Source organism: Ambystoma mexicanum, chromosome 6p, assembly GCF_040938575.1.
Source record: "Ambystoma mexicanum isolate Mex_15411 chromosome 6p, UKY_AmexF1_1, whole genome shotgun sequence".
Classification (NCBI taxonomy): Eukaryota; Metazoa; Chordata; class Amphibia; order Caudata; family Ambystomatidae; genus Ambystoma; species Ambystoma mexicanum.
The window spans coordinates 671849877-671869275 of record NC_090935.1 but is presented as its reverse complement, the minus strand read 5'-3'; the positions used below and the strand labels follow the sequence as shown (position 1 = coordinate 671869275).

Here is a 19399-nt window from a genome sequence, read left to right as displayed (position 1 = left end):
CTCGCTCATTCCTGGTGTCATCTTCAACTTCACTCTCTCTTTCTCTCCTCACATCTCGGACGTCGCCAAGGAGTCCCACTATCAGCTGCACCTCCTCAAAGGGACTCTTCCCTTTCTCACTTTCCCCCAGAAGCTTACTGTCTCCAGAGCCCTGGTTCTCTCTAGGCTGGACTACTGCAACAGCCACTTTCTCAATCTGCCTTCCTCTACTCCCCGCCCCCTGCAACTAATCCAGATCAGGACTGCGAGATTTATCCTTGGCCTCAAGCCGACGGACCGTTTCTCTCCAGCCATGAAATCTCTCCACTGGCTCCCGGTGGCTGCAAGGATCAAGTTCAAGACCCTTTGCATTGTGCACAAGGCTTTCTGGGGCTGGGATTCGCAATACATCCAACGCTCTCTTCCAAAATACCTTCCTTCTCGAGCCCTAACGGTTAGGTGATTCTCCAGGCAGAGACTGGGGAGTAGATTTCTCTCCTCGGCAGGTGCCCCCCTCTGGAATGGCCTCCCTGCCCCTCCCAAACTTGAGCCGGACCACGCGAAGTTCCGGAAGCAGCTCAAAATGTTCCTCTTCTCCTCTGCTTTCTCTCTCTCCTGCCCCTGCTGACCAGCTGACATATCTGTCTGCTGTACCAAATGGTTGCTTGGCTACCCTCAGTCTCACTGAGTCCAGGCTCTTTCTTGATCAGTCACCCTTGCACTGCCTCCGGGCCTACCACGCAGTTAGGGGCTGTAACTGTAACCCTACAGTCCCTTGTTCTCCTTGCACTACCTAGAGCTGCGCTGCCCTGGCTGCACTTACTCAGAGAATTGCTGCCCTGTTTTCCCCTCCCCTCTCCCTTGCACTTCCCCTCTCCTTTTCCCCTTGTACTTCTCGTTCTTGCACTTGCACAATCTGAATGACACAAGGCATAGTAAGATCATTTTTCTTGCCCTCCCTCTGTTTTCCTTCCATAAAAAGACTTGTGACAGGTGCGTTATATATGACTTATCATATCATATAATTTTATCACAGATGCCCAGAAAAATATACAGTGCCGCAGTAAGAAACGGCTAGACTGGCAGATCCCAAATGCCAGCCTAGCCAGGTAATTACACTTAGCAAGACTGCTTTATCAGAAATGCCCAGTTAATAAAGTCATACCAAACTGAGAAATGACTAGACTGGCTGCACCAAAATGCCTCTCTAGACACTATTACCACATATCATGCCTGCTTAGCATGGACATGGATGACCATTATGATTTATTGCACAATCCCACCCCCCACACATCCCCTCTCCCTCGCATTCCCTACCCCAACCTCCAAAATCAGCTCACTGGCCCAGAATTACCTCCACGTCCCTCTTCCTTGTCCCAGTGCTTACGTATGAGGCTCCTTGCCTCATAGGTAAGAACTGGGATGAGGAAGAGTGGGACTAGGAGTAATGAATATTGCAGATAGCTAAGCCAGGTGGTTTACAGTCATAATTTAGAAAACAATAATGTCGAAAGTCATTTTTTTGAAAAAAAAATGTCAAAAAGAAAATGTAGAATTTATTTTTCAATACGTTTTTTTTTTAAATGAGGGGGGTTCCCCCTCCAGCCCCCTTTTTTATTTTTTTTATTTTACCCATTTTTTATACTTACCAAAGCCAAAAAAAACATATAAATAAAAAAATAATACATTCAACATTTTTTTTTTCGACATTTTTTTTTCGACATTTTTGTCATTCGATATTATTTTTTCTAAATTATGACTGACCACCAAGCCAGGCATTACCTTCATGTACCTCTACCTCATCCCAGTACTTGTGTATGAGGCATGGTGCCTCATACACGTACTGGGATGAGGAAGAATAGGGCTAGAAGTAATGAAGATTACCAATTGGTAATCAAGGCAGTAAACACAAGTAGTGGTGCAACACCATTGAACTGACTGGTCTTCAGCACTCCCTCCCTGAAATTGTGGGCTGTATTGACTTGACCTGGCTGACCTACAGAGCAGTTGCCGGACAGAAAAGGACACCAATGTTAAACGTTACCAGGGTTTCGCTGTTAACAAGGGCCCGGCCCAGCAATTACTAATGTACACCATTTCACTGTTAGTACCTGCATTCAAATGCCATATTTTTTAGGCAATTGAAATTGTGATGTGGGTTTAGTACTTGCATGCCAGGGGAGTGATTGGAAGGGTAGAGAGGGAACAGGAGACCAGTCATTCTTACAGCAGTCCAAAAGTGGGTGCTTTCAGACTTAAAGGAGAGAGTTAACTGCTTGCAACATTGAAGCTGCACTAGAATAGTGTAATTGAAATGCATAAAGAAGTTAAATGACCCCACACAAATAGGTTTGCTCCTCCCCACCACACGTGAAGTTAGCGCCTCTCCCAACATTTGACGGGTTAGCCCCCTTGAAATGTAGGTTTTGTTGCGCCCCTGAACACAAGCACACACACCATTCACCATATATACACATGCACACCCAGCCATCCATACATTTAAGTGTGCAACCTTTCACCATACAGGCACACACACCGAGGCACCCACCCATACGTTTAAGTGTGCATCCTTTCACCGTACACACACACCCAGCCACCCATACATTAGTGTGCACCCTTTCACCATACACTCATACCGGCAGACACCTATACATTTAAGTGTGCACCCTTTCTCCATACACTCACACAGACAGTCACCTATACATTTAAGTGTGCACCCTTTCACCAAACAGGCACACCCAGTCAGCCACCCATACATTAAAGTGTTCATCCTTTCACCGGACACGCACACACTCTGTGCACTCTTTCACTATACACTCACACACGCAAATGTCATAGGGTTGAGGGGAGCCATAATACTTTAAAAGTAAATTGTTCCTTTTTGAAGTCACTCTGACTTCATAAAGAAATTATTTCCGTTAAGGACTGAACTATAACGGAAATAATGTCTTTATGAAGGCAGAGTGACTTAAAGAATAAACTATTTATTTTTGAAGTCACAGGGCTTCCCCCACCCCATCACAGCCTAGGTACCGCCTAACCCCCCATTTTCTAAAAAATTCGATGGGTTTTGTTTGAGAAAAAAAATCATGGCAAAAAAACCTGTGAAAAAACATCCCGCGACGAAAGGACGTCGTTATTTTTGTTACAGAAATAATTTCTTTATAAATGCAGAGTGAATTCAAAAAGAAACATTTTAAAAACAATTGAAAGCTATATATGTATATTTTTTGGACTCCAAGTGGGGCCCCATCCCAGGACATGTGATTGCGGGGCCCCCCGCACTGTGGGGGCCACAGGGGCCCCTGTTACGCCAGTGCTCACACACACAGTGACTTAGAGGGAGAAATACCTGCTGCACAATGTCAGTGAGCCCAGGCACAGAGCGAGGGTTCAACTCAGGAACCTTTTCTTCTGATCCATGCCTAGTGCAGTTTTTATCATATGTGGTTTGGAACATACTAACTCCAATATTTGGGTGCATAAACCTTACGTTTTTCTGTTGTATAAGGAAACCTCCAGGGGTTCCACAACCCGTCCCTGGGATCCTTATTGTCGTGGTGACCAGGAGTGCAGTCCGTCAGTAGACGGAACCTTGGCAGGGAAATTGTGGGGTTTTGGGGGCCTTCATAATTTGGTGTGTTATTACTCTGTTGCCCAGAGAGCTTTCTCTATCATTACTCCTAGATGTGTGCAACCTAATTTTGTGGCTCAATAAAGTTATGTGTAAAAACTACAGCTCTGCTATCAGAGAGTTCTTTTCCTCCCTCTTTGTGTCTGGACAAATAGTTTTTGCTGAGCACGCTGGGGAAGTGAATAATTGTTCCCACCGTTTGGGTCAAGGAAAAACCTGCAACAATATATTTTCCAAAGGTATTAAATCTCTAATCCTGCATTATTTAATGAATTTATTGCTTCAGAATACTGCATGAAGTAAAATAACCCAGCTCATAATGAGGATATTTGGTGAAACAAGACAAGTTTTTTTTTTATTTTATTTTTATTGTATTTGGTTAACATAACTTTTTACATCCATAAGAAAGCAGCACATAAGAACACAAAGAAACCTTAAAACTCATCAAGAAAATCTCAATGATTCATAAGACGTGAACAAAGGGAAACAACAAGACAGGAAACAGAAAAAAAGGAAAAAGGCAGAACACATTACCTAACATGCCATTTTTCCAATTGCTCATTGAGACCGATATACAGTAAATCATATCCGTAAACCCAATTCAGCTGCCTTTCCACTCCTCACCTAAAATATCTTAAAAAAGATTTCCACAGTTTACATTGGGACTGGGGAAGGTGCTAAAAACGGGCCCGCGAATAGTCAGACCAGACGTTCTTTGCGGCTCCCGCTAAGGGACCTCGGAATTCGGTGGTAAGGGTTTAACGGCATCGGTCTCCATACCGGTGACCGTTAACCCTTACTGCCCAACTTGGAATGAGGCCCATAGATGTTTTTGCAAAGATTGGTGGGATTTTGTCAAGAGGGGGCTACATTAGAGGGGGGGTCTCAACATTTTTAAATGGCTTATAACTTTGTTGCTGTTTGACGACTGTGGACAAAGGTTTTCAGAAACATCAGAGACCCAACCCTGAATGTTTGTGCAAAGTCTGCATGGATTTTGTCAAGTGGGGGCTAAGTTATATGACTACTGTATGTACTATTGTATGTACTTACATTTTGACACTTTGAAATAATAAAACATGGACGGATTTCCAGCAAACTTGTGTAAGGAGCATTGACAAGGTCCTGAAAGCATGGATTTGCAAATGTGTCCGTGTTTTATTTTTTGACAAGTGTCATAATGTAGGTACAAAAAATAGTGATATACCTTTGATGACTGAGGTATAGCTTGTGGCCATGGGCAGTGGCCAGACTGTCTGGGTCATGGCATAAGGCCATTACCACGAGGGACGACCAATAGCGGTAAAGTGCCCATGTCCACCAGGGACCGGCTATGTGGTAACGTTTTTAAAAATTGGGATAGGTTTGAAAGGCAAAGGAAATATGCTGGTGGTAAAATGGTCATCGGGTTCTTTCTTCACCTTCTGCAGGCTGCCATGGAAAGGGAAGAGGGGCTCCGTACGGGAGTCCTATCATGAACTACTTAATCTAATTAAGAATGTACTCATCTCAACAAAACTTTATATTGGAGTGTTGTTGTTAATACATGAATCTATTCATACATAAACATAGGCAATGGCTGCAGCATGCACCATAGAAGTACAATATGTATAATCTTGTAATTTTGGATAGTAAAGTAATGAATGCTACCTTATCAGAGTTTTGAGTAATGTTAAACATGTAAAAACTAGCTAACAATTCAAGACTTACTACACACTTGTGCTAGTACAAACTATAAATATGGAGACCCACAATGCATACAAATCAGAGGCATATAAAGGGAAACTAAAGTAAGGAAGAAAGAAACAGCATCACCAGAAAATGTTAATAACATTAAAGTGTATCTTCATGTGTACAAACACATTGGGCCTCATTATGAGTTTGGAGGTAGCCATGGTGCTAATAGCGCCATGGCTGACTCCAAAATCGTGTCTGGGTCCGGGTTCTGTGAATGAGAAATTACCAGGTAATTCCGACCTTGGAGGACCCGGTAATTCCTCATGCACAGAACCATTCCCCATTCCCATTTGAGCCCCCATAGGGCTCAATGGGAATGGGGATGGAGTTAATAGCGGGCCCGTTAATAACGGTCTGACCAGACGTTCTGTGCGGGTCCCACAAAGGGAACCTCCTAATAGGGAGGAATGGGTTTACCGGCACTATTACCGGTAAACCCATTCCTCCAACCTCGTAATGAGGCCCATTGTCTGTTTGAGGCCTGCTTTTTGCCCCATGTATGTGCACCACGAGCTGAGACCAAACCCTAAGGAAAGTACTTTAAGAACATATAAAATAAGGTTAATGTGTAGATATATAGCACCTTATAATGTTTGGAAATTCTCATTGTCAGTAAAAACAAAAATCTAGCCTAATCATGTCAGTAAACAAAAAAAGTGGCCCAGATATGTGATGTCATCAGTGATGTCATCAATGACATTTGTGATGTCATCTTTGATGTCCTGTTTGTTAGTCTTAGCAATGCACGGTGGTGGCGCGATTTATGGTTGCTTAGCTTACTATAACTGGAGAATTTCTGAGGTTTTTTGGTTTTACTTGTAACCATAACATCCCTTTCACAACGTTTTTTCATTGAATTTCATCGGTTTTTATTAGTGCAACTTAACCATAACGTCCCTTTAACAAAGTTTTTTCAGTGAAGTTCATAGGTTTTTATTAGTGCAACTTAACCATAACGTCCCTTTAACTAAGTTTTTTCAGTGAATATATATATATGAAGTTAAAAGCAGGCAGATTTGTCAGTATGCTCCCTGTGATATCTTCAGCATTGAATTGGGTCCCTATGATGTGGGAGAGTAGTGAAAAGCAACATGCTGGGCATGACTAAAAACTTTGTACTTGGGCAGTATGATTTGTATCACGCGCCACACCATGGAGAGAGTGAAATTGCGCACTTAGTTTTATCTTATACATCTCCACTGTAAGGGAAAAGAAAAACATGTTTAACAGGTGGCTCGTGAGGTCCTGGCTATTGTATCGTGACAATGCGTGTCATCCGAAATTCCAAATGTCCACGACAAGCAATGTATCTATGGCGAGCACCCAATGACAAAATCCATGCTTAAACTATTGTTCTATGTCATCTCAAATAGGTTCAACCATATATTGACGGGTATTTTTCACACACTGTGCAAGAGCTTTCTGTTACGTCTTTTTTATGACAAGACAACAGAGAATTCAAAGTACATTCAATGTACCTTTTTCTTCATGTCTTAGGTTAAGTTAAAACCAGTTATACTCCAATCAGCCCAGGATAATTTGGACTATAGCCTTGCTGCAGAGCGTAGGCGAATCCGGCTAGATCATGAAGATGCCTTCAAGAACTTACTGCAGGACATCAGTATGATCAAAGGTAAGCAAATCTTATGCAGTTCTCTTAGATTGATTTCATTTGCAGTCTCTTCTCTGGAACTACTTCTGAGCCAGTGTGCTTCTAGCTTTGCCTCTCATCGCTCTTATTGTCGGCGCTCCTACTGAGCAAGACACTGTCACACAATGTGGACAGCGGGGATGCGAGTGGGCTTGAAGCTGCCAATAGATCTGGGCCAAACATACATCTTCACTATCTTGATCCTGGATTCCTGACAGCCCACTGAAACGTTTCTCACTAGCCATTAAAATGGGAAAACCACAGTGGAGCATGTGACCAATAAGCTAATTAGTTGAAAAAGAAAAGAAAAATGTGTCAGTTTATTTGCGAATTAATGTTAAAGAAAATATATCTTTGTATTCAAGATGGTGCATTGGCTGGTAGCCCTGCTAGGCTGCGGTACCATCTTCAAATTAATTAAACAGAATAGTGTCTTTTCTTTTTTCAGCTCATTTATGTTTTGCTCACATTACACATTTTTTATTTTTGACTATTATTATAAAATCAGGGGACCAGAAAGATGTTTGTAATGAAATATGGAAAGGCTTCTGTGAACTATATAATTGAAGGAAAAGGCTTCAGAATAAAGGGCTGGAGGATCCAGGATGATGTCTGAGGAGATGCGCTGTCAGTTGTTCAACTTCATATGTTTGAGTGCGGGGCTGGCAGCAGCTTTCTTTGGTGTTTACATAAGATTTTAAAACATTTGCATTGTATTGTCATGAATTTGATATAACCGCCATCCATATTTAAAAATCAATATCCACTGTTATTGAGCATTTCTAAAACATAGCACATATGGATTTTTTTTTACCATTTGAAGTTTCTTGACAATTGTTGTATCTTTGATCAAATAGTACATCTCTTTTAAGATTCAACTCTTTGTCTAGTATGCAAAAAACAGAGTTCAGCCAAAACATTCATGTGTCCTATTGAATCTGGAGTTTCCACAGTAATCAATAAGAATCTCATCTAATATGGGTTTTCTTTTCAAACCAATATTGTAAACAATCAGAACAAATGTGATCTTATTTTACATCACATATCATATCAAAAAAGCACCTGAAGTGTTGTCTGAAATGTAAGCTGAAAAATGGTGTTTACACTCCATTATTGTGTTTCAGCTAACAGCTGAAAGGTAGCGTTGTTCAGAAAAAAACATCTGTATGCTGTGCAATTAAAAAAATATAAATCTATCCAACAACATCAAAAGACATAAAACTGTCAAATTGCACATATATAAAACACATAAATAAAAATATATGCACATTAATTTCATCAAACTTTACTCTAGAAACACACATTAAAATTTAGGAAAATGAGAAATGATTTTGTATGCTGCTTTGTCAGTAGTGTGTTTGATTCTCCGTGTACCAATATATCAGTGGTGCAGTCTTTTAAAATGAATCCAATATGTTTCGGTCCCCTTGCTCATGTGCAACCTTACTTAGGGGTTTGTAGAGGAAGGTGGTCATTATGCAGTGGTATGGCTGAGTTCACAAGTTTTATGTCATTTGATGATTAATGTTTGATGTTTAGTTTGTTTCATTTGTTCAACGGCAAAGTGTTTTTTGCTAACAATAATAACTTGCAAATGTTAGCTGAAACACAAGAACGGAATGTAAACACCAGTCTTATGCTTGTCTTTTAGACACCATATGCCCCTGTTTACAATATATTCCAATCCAGTTAATCCCTTACAACCTTAAATACTGGGTTCCATTTCATAGTTTAGAGCATCTCTTTTTAAGCTTACATGATACATGCAGGACGCTCATAACATTGCAAAGGTTATAAACAATAGTTGTAACATATTTACCTTCCATGTGACATAAAGCAACGATATGTTCCCTTGTACACATTGCATTACAAAAGGACTCTAGAGGGAAAAGCCTAGTATAGTGAGGATTCAAGGGGAAGCTAAGAAGGCTAGTGGAGAGCATGACAAGCTCTGTGAAATGGAGTAATACTCTAAAACCTGTGAACACAGAAGCAGCTGTAGAGATGTTTTGTATATCATGACCAAGCTTTTGAACTTTGGTACTGGTTTGGAATGATCCCTATCTCCTTTTTAGAAAACATTTGATCGGTTTACAAAATGTTGTCTGAATGTAAAGAATTGAATATATCCAAAGTAGATCATAAAACCCCATTGATAATGATCATGTCCAACCCATGCATTGGCCCATTAAGCAATTGAGATACAAGCAGTCTCAGAAAGTACCATATGGTAGACTGTAGAGCAGCAAGGTAAGTTCTAAAGTCTGACTATATATCCGGGGTCTGCTTTTGGGACTTAACAGGCTACAATAATAAGTCCACAATAGTGATCTTTTTCAGGAGCACTTTTCCTCAACCAACACATGGCGATCTCTCTTCTGGCTATAGTCAAACACAGCCGCAAAAAAGCGTTATTCAGATTCGGATTATCTATAAACAATCCATTGATCAAATCCAATGGATCAAGCGGACGATACCCAGCTCATTTTCAGGCTACCCTCAGCCTCCCCCTCTCCTTCCCTCATCTCTGACTGTCTGTCTGCTATCCAGGAATGGTGTGCCGCCAATGACCTCTGCCTTAATGCCAGTAAGACTGAGATTCTACTCATCGGTACACCCACTCCCTCCTTCCCTGCAGCTCTCTGGCCTGCCTCCCTTGGCCCCCTCCCTGCTCCTACCTGCAATGCAATAAACCTTGGGGTCATCTTCGACTCCACACTCTCCTTCTCTCCTCATATTTCTGACGTCGCTAAGAAGTCACACTACCAGCTGCACCTCCTCAGAGGTATTCTTCCCTTCCTCTCCTTCCCCCAGAAGCTCACTGTCTCCCGAGCCCTGGTTCTCTCGAAGCTGGATTACTGTAACAGCCTCTACCTTAATCTGCCTGCCTCCACTCTCCGCCCTCTGCAACTCATACAGAACAGAACTGCGAGACTTGTCCTTGGCCTCAAGCCCAGGGACCGTATCTCTCCAGGACTGAAATCTCTACACTGGCTCCCAGTGGCTGCGAGGATAAAGTTCAAAACCCTCTGCATTGTCCACAAGGCCTTCTGGGGCCTTGGTCCTAAATACCTTCAACTCTCTCTTCCCAAATATCTTCCTTCCCGTGCCCTTCGCTCATCCGCCTCCAACTCCCTCAGGGTCAGCCGCTTCTCGAAGCAACGAGCTGGGGGTAGAACTCTCTCCGCGGCAGGGGCCTCCCTCTGGAACAGCCTTCCTGCCTCCTTGAAACTTGAGGAGAACCATCTCCGGTTCCGGAAGCACCTCAAAACCTTCCTCTTTGCCTCTGCTTTCTCTCTCCCTCTCCCCTGCTGAACAGCTAATATTCTTCACTGAAACTGCACTGATTCTGCAACTGGACCACTCTTAACGGCCTCGGTCCTGGGCCCAGCCACTCTCCACTTGCACTGATGCCCTGGAACCCCTCTGCACTGCGGGACTGTCTCTGTATCCCTACAGCCCCCCCCCCTTTTCCAGCACTTGTTCTGCACTTACCTTGCACTTGCCACCAGCTGGCCCTATTTATTTATTACTTTACGCCACTTACCTTGTACTGCACTCCCCCCCCTTCCCCTTGAACTTTTCCCCCTCCCCCACCCCTGCACTTGCGCGATCTGAATGACACCTGGCCTAGTAGGATCGTTGTCTGTCTCCCCTTGTTTCCTCCCCTCCCTGCCTCGTCGCGCCTTGAAACACCTGTGTATAGGCGCGTTACAAATGCCATATCATATCATATCATATCAATCCTAAAAGCAGTCCACTATTGAATGTTACCCTCTACGCCCACTATCTCTCACAGAGTTTCCAGTATTTGCATCTAATAATGATGGACTCTGCTACATTTCTACACCCTGTGCAAGAAACCGGCTGGTCCCCTTCGGCATCATACATGATTGAACTTACTATGAATTAAGTGCAGTCTAGCACTTAAGAAAATGTTTTAGTACACGCTCATATCATTTCCCAACTATCAATGTGCAAATCTCCCCCTATGCCAGAATTCCATTTGTCAAACACTCTATGAGCTTGACTATGCCTGTCCTGCTGTTACTAAAGTGTAAAGTCTGAAAACAATTCTTCAAGTATCAGTAGAGGCTATACTTGGCTGCAGTTCTGCACACATTTCTGATGGTCTCGAGAAATAAAAAAAAAGACTCTGAAAAAAGTATAAAGAATCCCATTGTTCTGTATTGTCAGGACTTACAGACTCTACGGTGTGCTTCCCAGGAAAGTCTATAAGAAGCATTGTAAAAGCAAAAGAAAATATCGAGGCTGAGTACCCCAAAAGCAAATACACCAAACACAGGCTTATAAAGATTCACAGATCTTTATTCTAAAACTGTACAGTTACAAAGAAACAAAGTATCAGATAGCTATCTGGCCCTCCGTACATCACAGCGAATACCAGCCCTTTCGGTGTGAGAAGTGAGAGGTACTGGACGTCTAAACAGTTGTACATTTTATATATTTCCAATTACAATGTCCAGCCCCTCTACAGGTTAATAATCCATGGTCTAGAGCTCCTGCCAAGTTCACTTCTGGCTTGTCCGACAATATACACATGGATCATCCTCAGTTTACATATAAACAAGTTACAATGGCAACAGTGTATTCTCGGATTTAACAATAAGCCTTAACACATGTCTTTTACAATGCAGTTCAGCTAGTGTCCACGTCCAGTATTTGTATAACATTGTAGTCTATGTATGTCAGCGGATCAGACTTATTGGCGCAGACAATCCTCTGTCTACAAGTCAGACATGGGACAAGGTCTCTTTACTCAACCCAAACATTCGGCCAACGGACAGTTTATACATTTACTTTCGTACAAGGTTCAGGACGGCTCAGTTACAAGCGGGAAACACTATCCACCATTTTAGAACACAGGATCACTTTGGAATAGAAATCAAAATGGCGGATGGACCTAAAATGGCGGCAAAGTCGATCTAAGATCGTAACTTTGGAACGCGGTTTTCTTCGCAGAGCGACTGGGCTTAGGCCAATATATACAATAAAGGAGGCACGATATGATATCCCGTTTAACAAACCCTCCTTTTGGCCTAAGCTAAGCGCTAAACTACTTCTAGTCAATTTACGAATAACTCCACGTCTCAACGTCCATACATCCTGAATCACTATCAGAGATATCGATCGCCATGAGGTCTGAGATTTCCTTCAGCACAAATTCATTAGATATTTTCTCTGGGGCGTATACCTTGTGCCCTAATGTACCCATCGCTTGTGCACAACATCCTCCTAACATCGAACACATACCAGGAAGACGTATACAACAACAGAAAAACAACAGAATACCTAAAATAATCAGCAAGACCGAAAGTAGCTTCCATCCCCAAGATCGCAATAAGTCCCAGAACCAAGTGCTAAAATCCCAGTTTCCCTCGGGAACATTCACTCCTGAACTGAGAACGTGCAGATTTTTTATCACCCTAAAGATAGTTGGGGAGGAATCTGGCACGAAAACACAACAAGCTGACCCCACTAATTTACATACCCCACCATGCTCAGCCAGGATGACGTCTAATGACATCCGGTTCTGAAGTGCCACTAACCTTATTGCTTTTTGTTCTAAAGTCATGTTATAGAGTATGTCAGTGGTCCGGTTGATGGTCCTCTCCTGTACTCTCGCTAGTCTTCTGATATCTTCAGAGTTTGGTATTTGCCCCAAAATGGCACGAAGGATTTAGCTACATCGCCCAGAACTTGTGCTGAAGTATCGCCATTCTCGTCCCGCCGTGGACGAGCCTTTGAAATTTCTACACTGCTTACAATGAATACCCCGGGTAACAGAATCCCTAAATAACAGGTTCCCTGCCAATCCCTGGGTAACCATGGAAATGCTACATTACCGCAAACAAAGTAGACAGGTTCGCCTATATCCAAAGGTCTGTGCTCACTAGTCAAATTCGCAATGTTGGCGCAACCCTTGAAATCACCCTTTGACTGAGTAACATTCCTCTGTATGCAGAAAGAAACTGAATCAGGGCTGTGGTTAACAGTGTAAGAAGGTGGTGCACCATCTTGAAAGAGATCAAAGATTGAAAAGGACGGGACAGTCTATCAGAAGGCCTAATAGAAGCAACATTAGGCTTGCTCCTATTCGCAAAGAGTGAGCATCCCAGGGGCGTTAGAACATGTTTCTCAAAATCATTCAAGTTAGTTCCATCAAAGTTCCCCAAGATGCTATTGTTCCATCGGCCAAAGAATAGTGCCCTTAGAGAAGCATAGCATGCAGTCGTCAAAGGTAAAGGATGAATATACCAACCCAGCACCTTATCCCCGTGTTGTGGTAAATGCGAGCAGACCCAACAATTGGACTTATTAAAAATGGCATGTGTGGCATTCATAATGAGTAATAGAGTATTGTTATGGTAACTCTGTCTGTGCTGAGCATCTCTAGGAGATAAAGTGTGCAGATGCACGAAAGGTGTAGAAACCGTGGGTACATTTTCAGTGGGTAACAAATCTTCAAGCGGATGTACTTCTTCCAGATACCAGAATCCTAAGGCAATGACTATTGTGAAACCAGTTAACATACTTACAAGACAACAATACGTTTTCGGGGTCCACGCATTCGATTGTTCATTTTTACGATTGGTCACACAGTCTCTTATCTGTTCCGTACGAGTGGGAGCGGTTGCAGGCATTGCTTTTTCAAACGAATTCACCAAAGTTAATGTGCTGGCGATCTCCAGATTGAGCGTCTTCTTAGTCCTTTTCCCAAGCCAACAGAACCCCCTTACATACAAAAGATCGGGCCAAAGAGACAAGCCCTTCGATGATTCTCCTTGATGGCACAGCCGAACCGTGCAGTAAGTCTACTTCCTTGGATGCAGATCGTACCTTGTGATCCCTGGTACTGAATGATCTATAAACAACGTGTCGTTACTTCCTGATGGAAGCAGTGAATTCAAAGCAGCATTTAACACAAGATTTGAAATGGAATTTGAAAAAGGAACTGTTGGAGAGTGTGGAGATGAAGCGACTGTTTCCCCAGGCCCCACAGGCTCAGGGAGAGTCTCCGACGCACTCTCGATGCTGTTTGATGCTTCGTGATCGTTGATTACGGTATTGGTGAGGGGTTCTGTGTCTTCTGTATCGTGTGGCAAAGGGAAAGGAATCCTCTTGATGAGGGACACATGGATCCAGTGCTTCCTGCCCTCCACTTGCACCGCAGTCTGTGTGACCAGGAGAACTTGATGTGGGCCCCGCCAACGAGGTGCGAGGCAAGAAGATTGTTCAAACGACTTGATCAGGACCCAGTTCCCTGGCCATATGTTGTGGCCTGGGCCCTTGTACCTAACAGGTAAAGCTTCTCGCACCTGTTGGTAAATCAAATACAGATTTTTAGTTAACTGTCCACAATAGTCAGAAAGAAGTACATGTTCAACATTTCGTAGCGAACGGGGTTTTGGCAAATTCCAAATGTTAGCTGGCCTACCCATGACCACCTCGAATGGAGAGAGTCCAGTCTTAGTTTGAGGGGTCGTTCTCATGGACAATAACACGATCGGTAAGGCGTCCGGCCATTTCAGTTTGATGCCGGCACACGTCTTAGCAAGCTTGTTCTTGATGATGCCGTTGTGTCTTTCTACTAAACCAGCACTCTGAGCGTGTCTAGCCGAATTGAACCATTTATCGATCTGTAATCCCGCGCATATCTGCAGAATTACAGCAGCGATAAAATTGTCCGACCAGATGACTCTTGGCAAACCAAACCTAGGAAAATATTCCTTCAACATGGTCTTCGCCATTGTCATAGCTGTGGCATCTTTGACAGGAAAGGCTTCAACCCATTTACTAAAAGCACAGACAACCACTAGTACGTATTTGTAGTTGTTGCAGCGCTCCATTTCAATAAAGTCAAAATGTATAACCTCGAAGGGGACAGAAGGTGGACCAAAACCACCCCTAGGAGTCGATGTGCGCTTTCCCACATTATGCTGCAAACAAATCATACACCCTTGGACAAAGCGCTCGGCTACCTTAGAGATTAATTCGTTCACCCACACATTTTGCAATATTTTGGTAACTTTTCGTGCACAAATATGGGTGGGACCATGAGCCGAGCACAATGCACAGTCTTGATCAGATCAAATGCTTGCTGGTGTTCCAAGTTCCACGTTAATGGCGAAGAAATGCCCTTCTTCGTCAAAGCCAACATTGGTTTAATCACTAAGGAAAAGTTCAGGATCCACTGCCTACAGTAAGAAGCCATTCCTATCAAGGCTCTGACTTCCTTGTGTGTATTTGGGACAGACATGCTAGAAATGATTTTTATCCGCTCAGGTGTCAACCTTCTTCCCTCCTTTGACAGGAGATAGCCTAAATAGGTGACCTCCTGTCAACAATACTGAAACTTTTTAAGTGAAGCTCTGTGTCCATGTCGTGCTAGGTGGATAAGCAACAACACGGTGCACTCCTTACAGGCGCTCTCTGAGTCAGCAGCTAAGAGTAAATCAACATATTGAAGCAGTGTACAAGTGGTGGGCAACTCGAGTGTGTCGAGCTGCTCTTTCAAACCCTACTGTAAATGCTAGGACTCTCTGTGTATCCTTGCGGCGCACGGGTGAAGGTAAACGAGCGTCCCCCTAAGGTGAACGCGAACAAGTATCTACTGTCTTTGTGTGTCGGAATACTAAAAAAGGCGTTCTTTAGATCCACAACACTAAAGTGAGTAGCTGAAGCCGGAATCATAGTTAATATTGTCGTCACATTAGGCACAATGGGAAATTGTGGAGCAACAATCTTATTGATGGCACGTAAATCAATAATGAAACAGAAAGGAATTGCATTATCGCCTTTTTTGTACACGGGCGAAATCGGACTATTGCACAAACTACCTGCAATTTCCTCAATCACCCCACGGTGCACAAAATTGGAGACGATGCATTTCAAAGCTTGCTCACCATCGACCGAGATCTTATACTGAGGAATACGTGGCAACTTTACTCCATGTTTCAAAATAATCTTAACGGGCTCAATTTGCAAAACACTGACATCATTATCATCAATTGCCCACAAACACTCCAGAACATCACTGAATTCCAGCGGCAAAGGTCTGGTCAAGAACTGAGACACAGAAAGTTGCTGTGGTGAAATCGTCAAACGCACTCCATCAGATGAACAATGAATTACTGCATTTAATTCTTTCAACAGATTGAACCCCAACAAATTCTCTCCTCAATTCGTAGTCAAAAGGAATGGACAGTGGTCCGTAAATGGACCCACGGTAATAGGTACCAGCGAAGAAACCGGACAGACTACTGGTGTGCCAGAAAACCCTACAGAAACATTGGTTTGCCTTGACAGTGGAATGTTTGGAACCCGTGAATGGTCAATGGAACACTTCTGGCCCCTGTGTCTATCAAGAATAGATGTTTCCTATTTCCCACTATCATCTCAACGTAGGGACCTTTCTGATTAACTGGAATAGGCGTTGGTTCCAAACCCTGCAGAATGTCGTCGAGAGGAAGTTCTTCAGAGAGGTAAGCAGCAGAAGGATGATTAAAAAGTGTTTCTATTATCCACACTTGGTGCCTGATTATCCTCTGAAAAAGGTCGCTGCGAATCCTGCGAAAACTGACTTCTACCAGGATCCCTGGCCCCTAGGGCGGCCTCTGGACCGTCTACCCATGTTGCCAAATGCATTATTCGACCTCTGCTGGAGGATTGGGCATTGTACACGCTCATGACCCTCTTGTCTGCAATAAGCATACTGGTTTATGTTTACAGGACCCAATGGCGCATTTCCCTGTGGAACATTCTGACCTCTAAATTGCGAATTTCCCCCTCTAGGGCCTCTAACAATTTGCTGTAAAAGAACTTTTGTTTTTAAGTCTCCTTTTCTCTTTTCAACTCTTTCTTTTTCGTTATTGACACGATTCTCATAGTACTGAGCCATATGCAATACTTCTGACTGAGACTTCGCTTGCTAAGTGCTCTCTGAGGACATAATTTGCAACTGGATGTCAGGCAGCAATCCACGCACACATTTGTCCACAAATAATCATTTCCCAGATTCTTTGCTCAAATCTTGTCCACTGTAATCCGAAAATACTTGTTCGAACCGATTAAAGAACTTGGTAGCACCCTCAGACTTCCCTTGGACACAGGCAGTAAACTTGTCCCAAATAATCCTTCTTTCAGGAATTATAGCTTTCAATTTCATAACTATTCTATCAGGCAAAGTTAGTATTACCTGAGGCGGTCTCTCGCCAGCTGGCCTTTCTCTATCGAGTCTAACCATATTATCCCATGTATCTCCTAACCCTAGTACATCGTCTACAATCCTAATCTGTTTCCACAAATCAACAGGTAGGAGTACGGGAAATAACAAATCAATATCGCTTAAGGTAAATACTGATGATTGCAAGACAGACGCTATCCCTTTGTAGAACCCTGTCGGATTCTTCCTAATATCGGGAATAGATTGTTTAATGGTGTTCACCTCCTGTCTCGAGAACGGGACGTGAACGAACTGTGACACATAATGTGCAGGAATATCCTGAGCAGGTGTACCTTCTACAACATTAGCAGGAATCTCAACTTTTGGGACAAATGTCGGAGGAACCTCTCTCATAGGCAACTGAGAAGTAGGCAACTCCGAACGCTTACTGAGCAACAGAGCTAGATCGAGCGCTAAAGCAGCTGAAGAAGTGTCAAACGAAAAAGCCCTCTTATAAATATTCAATAATTCTGCGGGACAACAAATCTTTCTTTTTATACATTCATCCTGCAGGTACTCTACCATTACCTGTATCACTTTCCTCTGCATTTCTGGCGTATACTGACTATACGTGTCATATACTTCAACGGGAGTTATCGACATGTCTGAAATCCACCTAATCGCATCTTTTGTACAAATTCGTGTTTCGTCGTTTATCGATTTACAACAAGGAAAGAACTGTTTCTGTACTAACATAGCGTCCAAACTATCAACATCTACATCTTCATTCCGTAACCTTTCCAACTCCCTTCTATACTCAAAAACCCTCTTGACATGATCATGTACTTTCTCTGCAGTATCTCTTGAATACGCTAAAATATTCAGATCCCTTAACCCTTGTGGGAGATCTATATCATTTAACCTGTTCCACATTATACGTAAATGGACTCCCAATCCTTCAATAAAAACGTTTTCTCAGGAAAATTGTCTAAGTTAGAGAGTGTGGCAAAAACATCAGCTTGTTCACCCCTCTCCATGCAATATCTAGCCCATGCAGTCAATTCATGCTTTCTCTCTGGAGACACAGTATTACGAGTTATAATTCTTGATCCCGCTCCCCAATCAACTACAAGCGGCACAGAACCACTTGGAAGAGGGAGAGTATGCAAATCTTGTACATTCTGTAACAGAGGTGCTATCACTGGTGTAGCAGGCAAACCCACTGGACCCGTAACAGCAGGCAAAGGTGGAGGAGCAGGTGGAGGAGCAACAACAAGAGGAGGAACAACAGCCGGAAGAAGAGGAACATTAAGAGGAGCAATAGGAGGAGCAGGAGGAGCTACGGGAGGAGGAAAAACAGCAGGAAGAGGAACATACGGAGGTGGCGCAGTTGCACCAGGCCTTCGCTCATTCAGAAGTTTGTCAATCAGCTCATTAGATACATGAAAGTCTTTAGAAGGATACATTTTCTGCATACCAAGTGAAAAAGCCCTATCCATATTCCTAACTGACTCAGACTGTTTATTTTGATCATATAACAATGCTTTTTCGGCATTCGTCATATGACGGCGCGCATGTTTTTCCCTACTCTTAAGTTGCTGCGTACCTTCTTTTTTCCAATTCTGTTATACATCAAATGCTGCAGGTCTAGCCTTTTTCTATAATAATATGGATTCTAAGTATTCAATATGAGGAATTTCAAAAATACCATTGATTGGCCACTGAAGTTCGGACGCATGTCTAGTTTGTCTGTGCCAAATATCATTAAACACTATACTACCAATGCCGTGCTTACAGTACTTAGTACATGCCGGCGACCCCTTCATTGGCGCCGGTCGGCCAAATTCCAAAGATTGTCTGTCACTGCGGAATAACGCCCTGAAGCAGACAGACAATTTCCCAGGCATATCAGAATACTGGTGTTACCTGTCAATAATTGCACTTGCAAGTGTAATGCGCCAAAACTAATTATCAGGATACTTAAGAATCGGGTCACGACTCTAATCAAATTCTAAGGAGGTCTGATCGGATTTCAAAGAACTATCAAAGGTCCCACGTGGTTGGTGATTTCGGCAAATCTGCCCGCCTCGATATATGGACCCCCGTCAAGATGCCATCTCGGACCGCATGCTCAACGTCCAGGGATCGGGTCGTGCAGTGCTGCTGAGGTATCGCGTCTCATCCAAGAAAGGGGCCCCCTTTTACACCGTCC

At 43.0% G+C, this 19399-nt stretch overlaps 1 protein-coding gene across 2 annotated transcripts in view; it reads left to right on the top strand.

The window, feature by feature from the left end:
* Positions 1-19399, top strand: part of ACOT12 (acyl-CoA thioesterase 12) — an 816096-nt gene that overhangs the window by 323518 nt on the left and 473179 nt on the right. For both annotated transcript variants that reach the window (XM_069627558.1, XM_069627559.1), the window contains one exon: positions 6848-6983. In XM_069627558.1, the coding sequence (XP_069483659.1) occupies positions 6848-6983 (136 nt within the window). The remainder of the gene's footprint in view (positions 1-6847; positions 6984-19399) is intronic.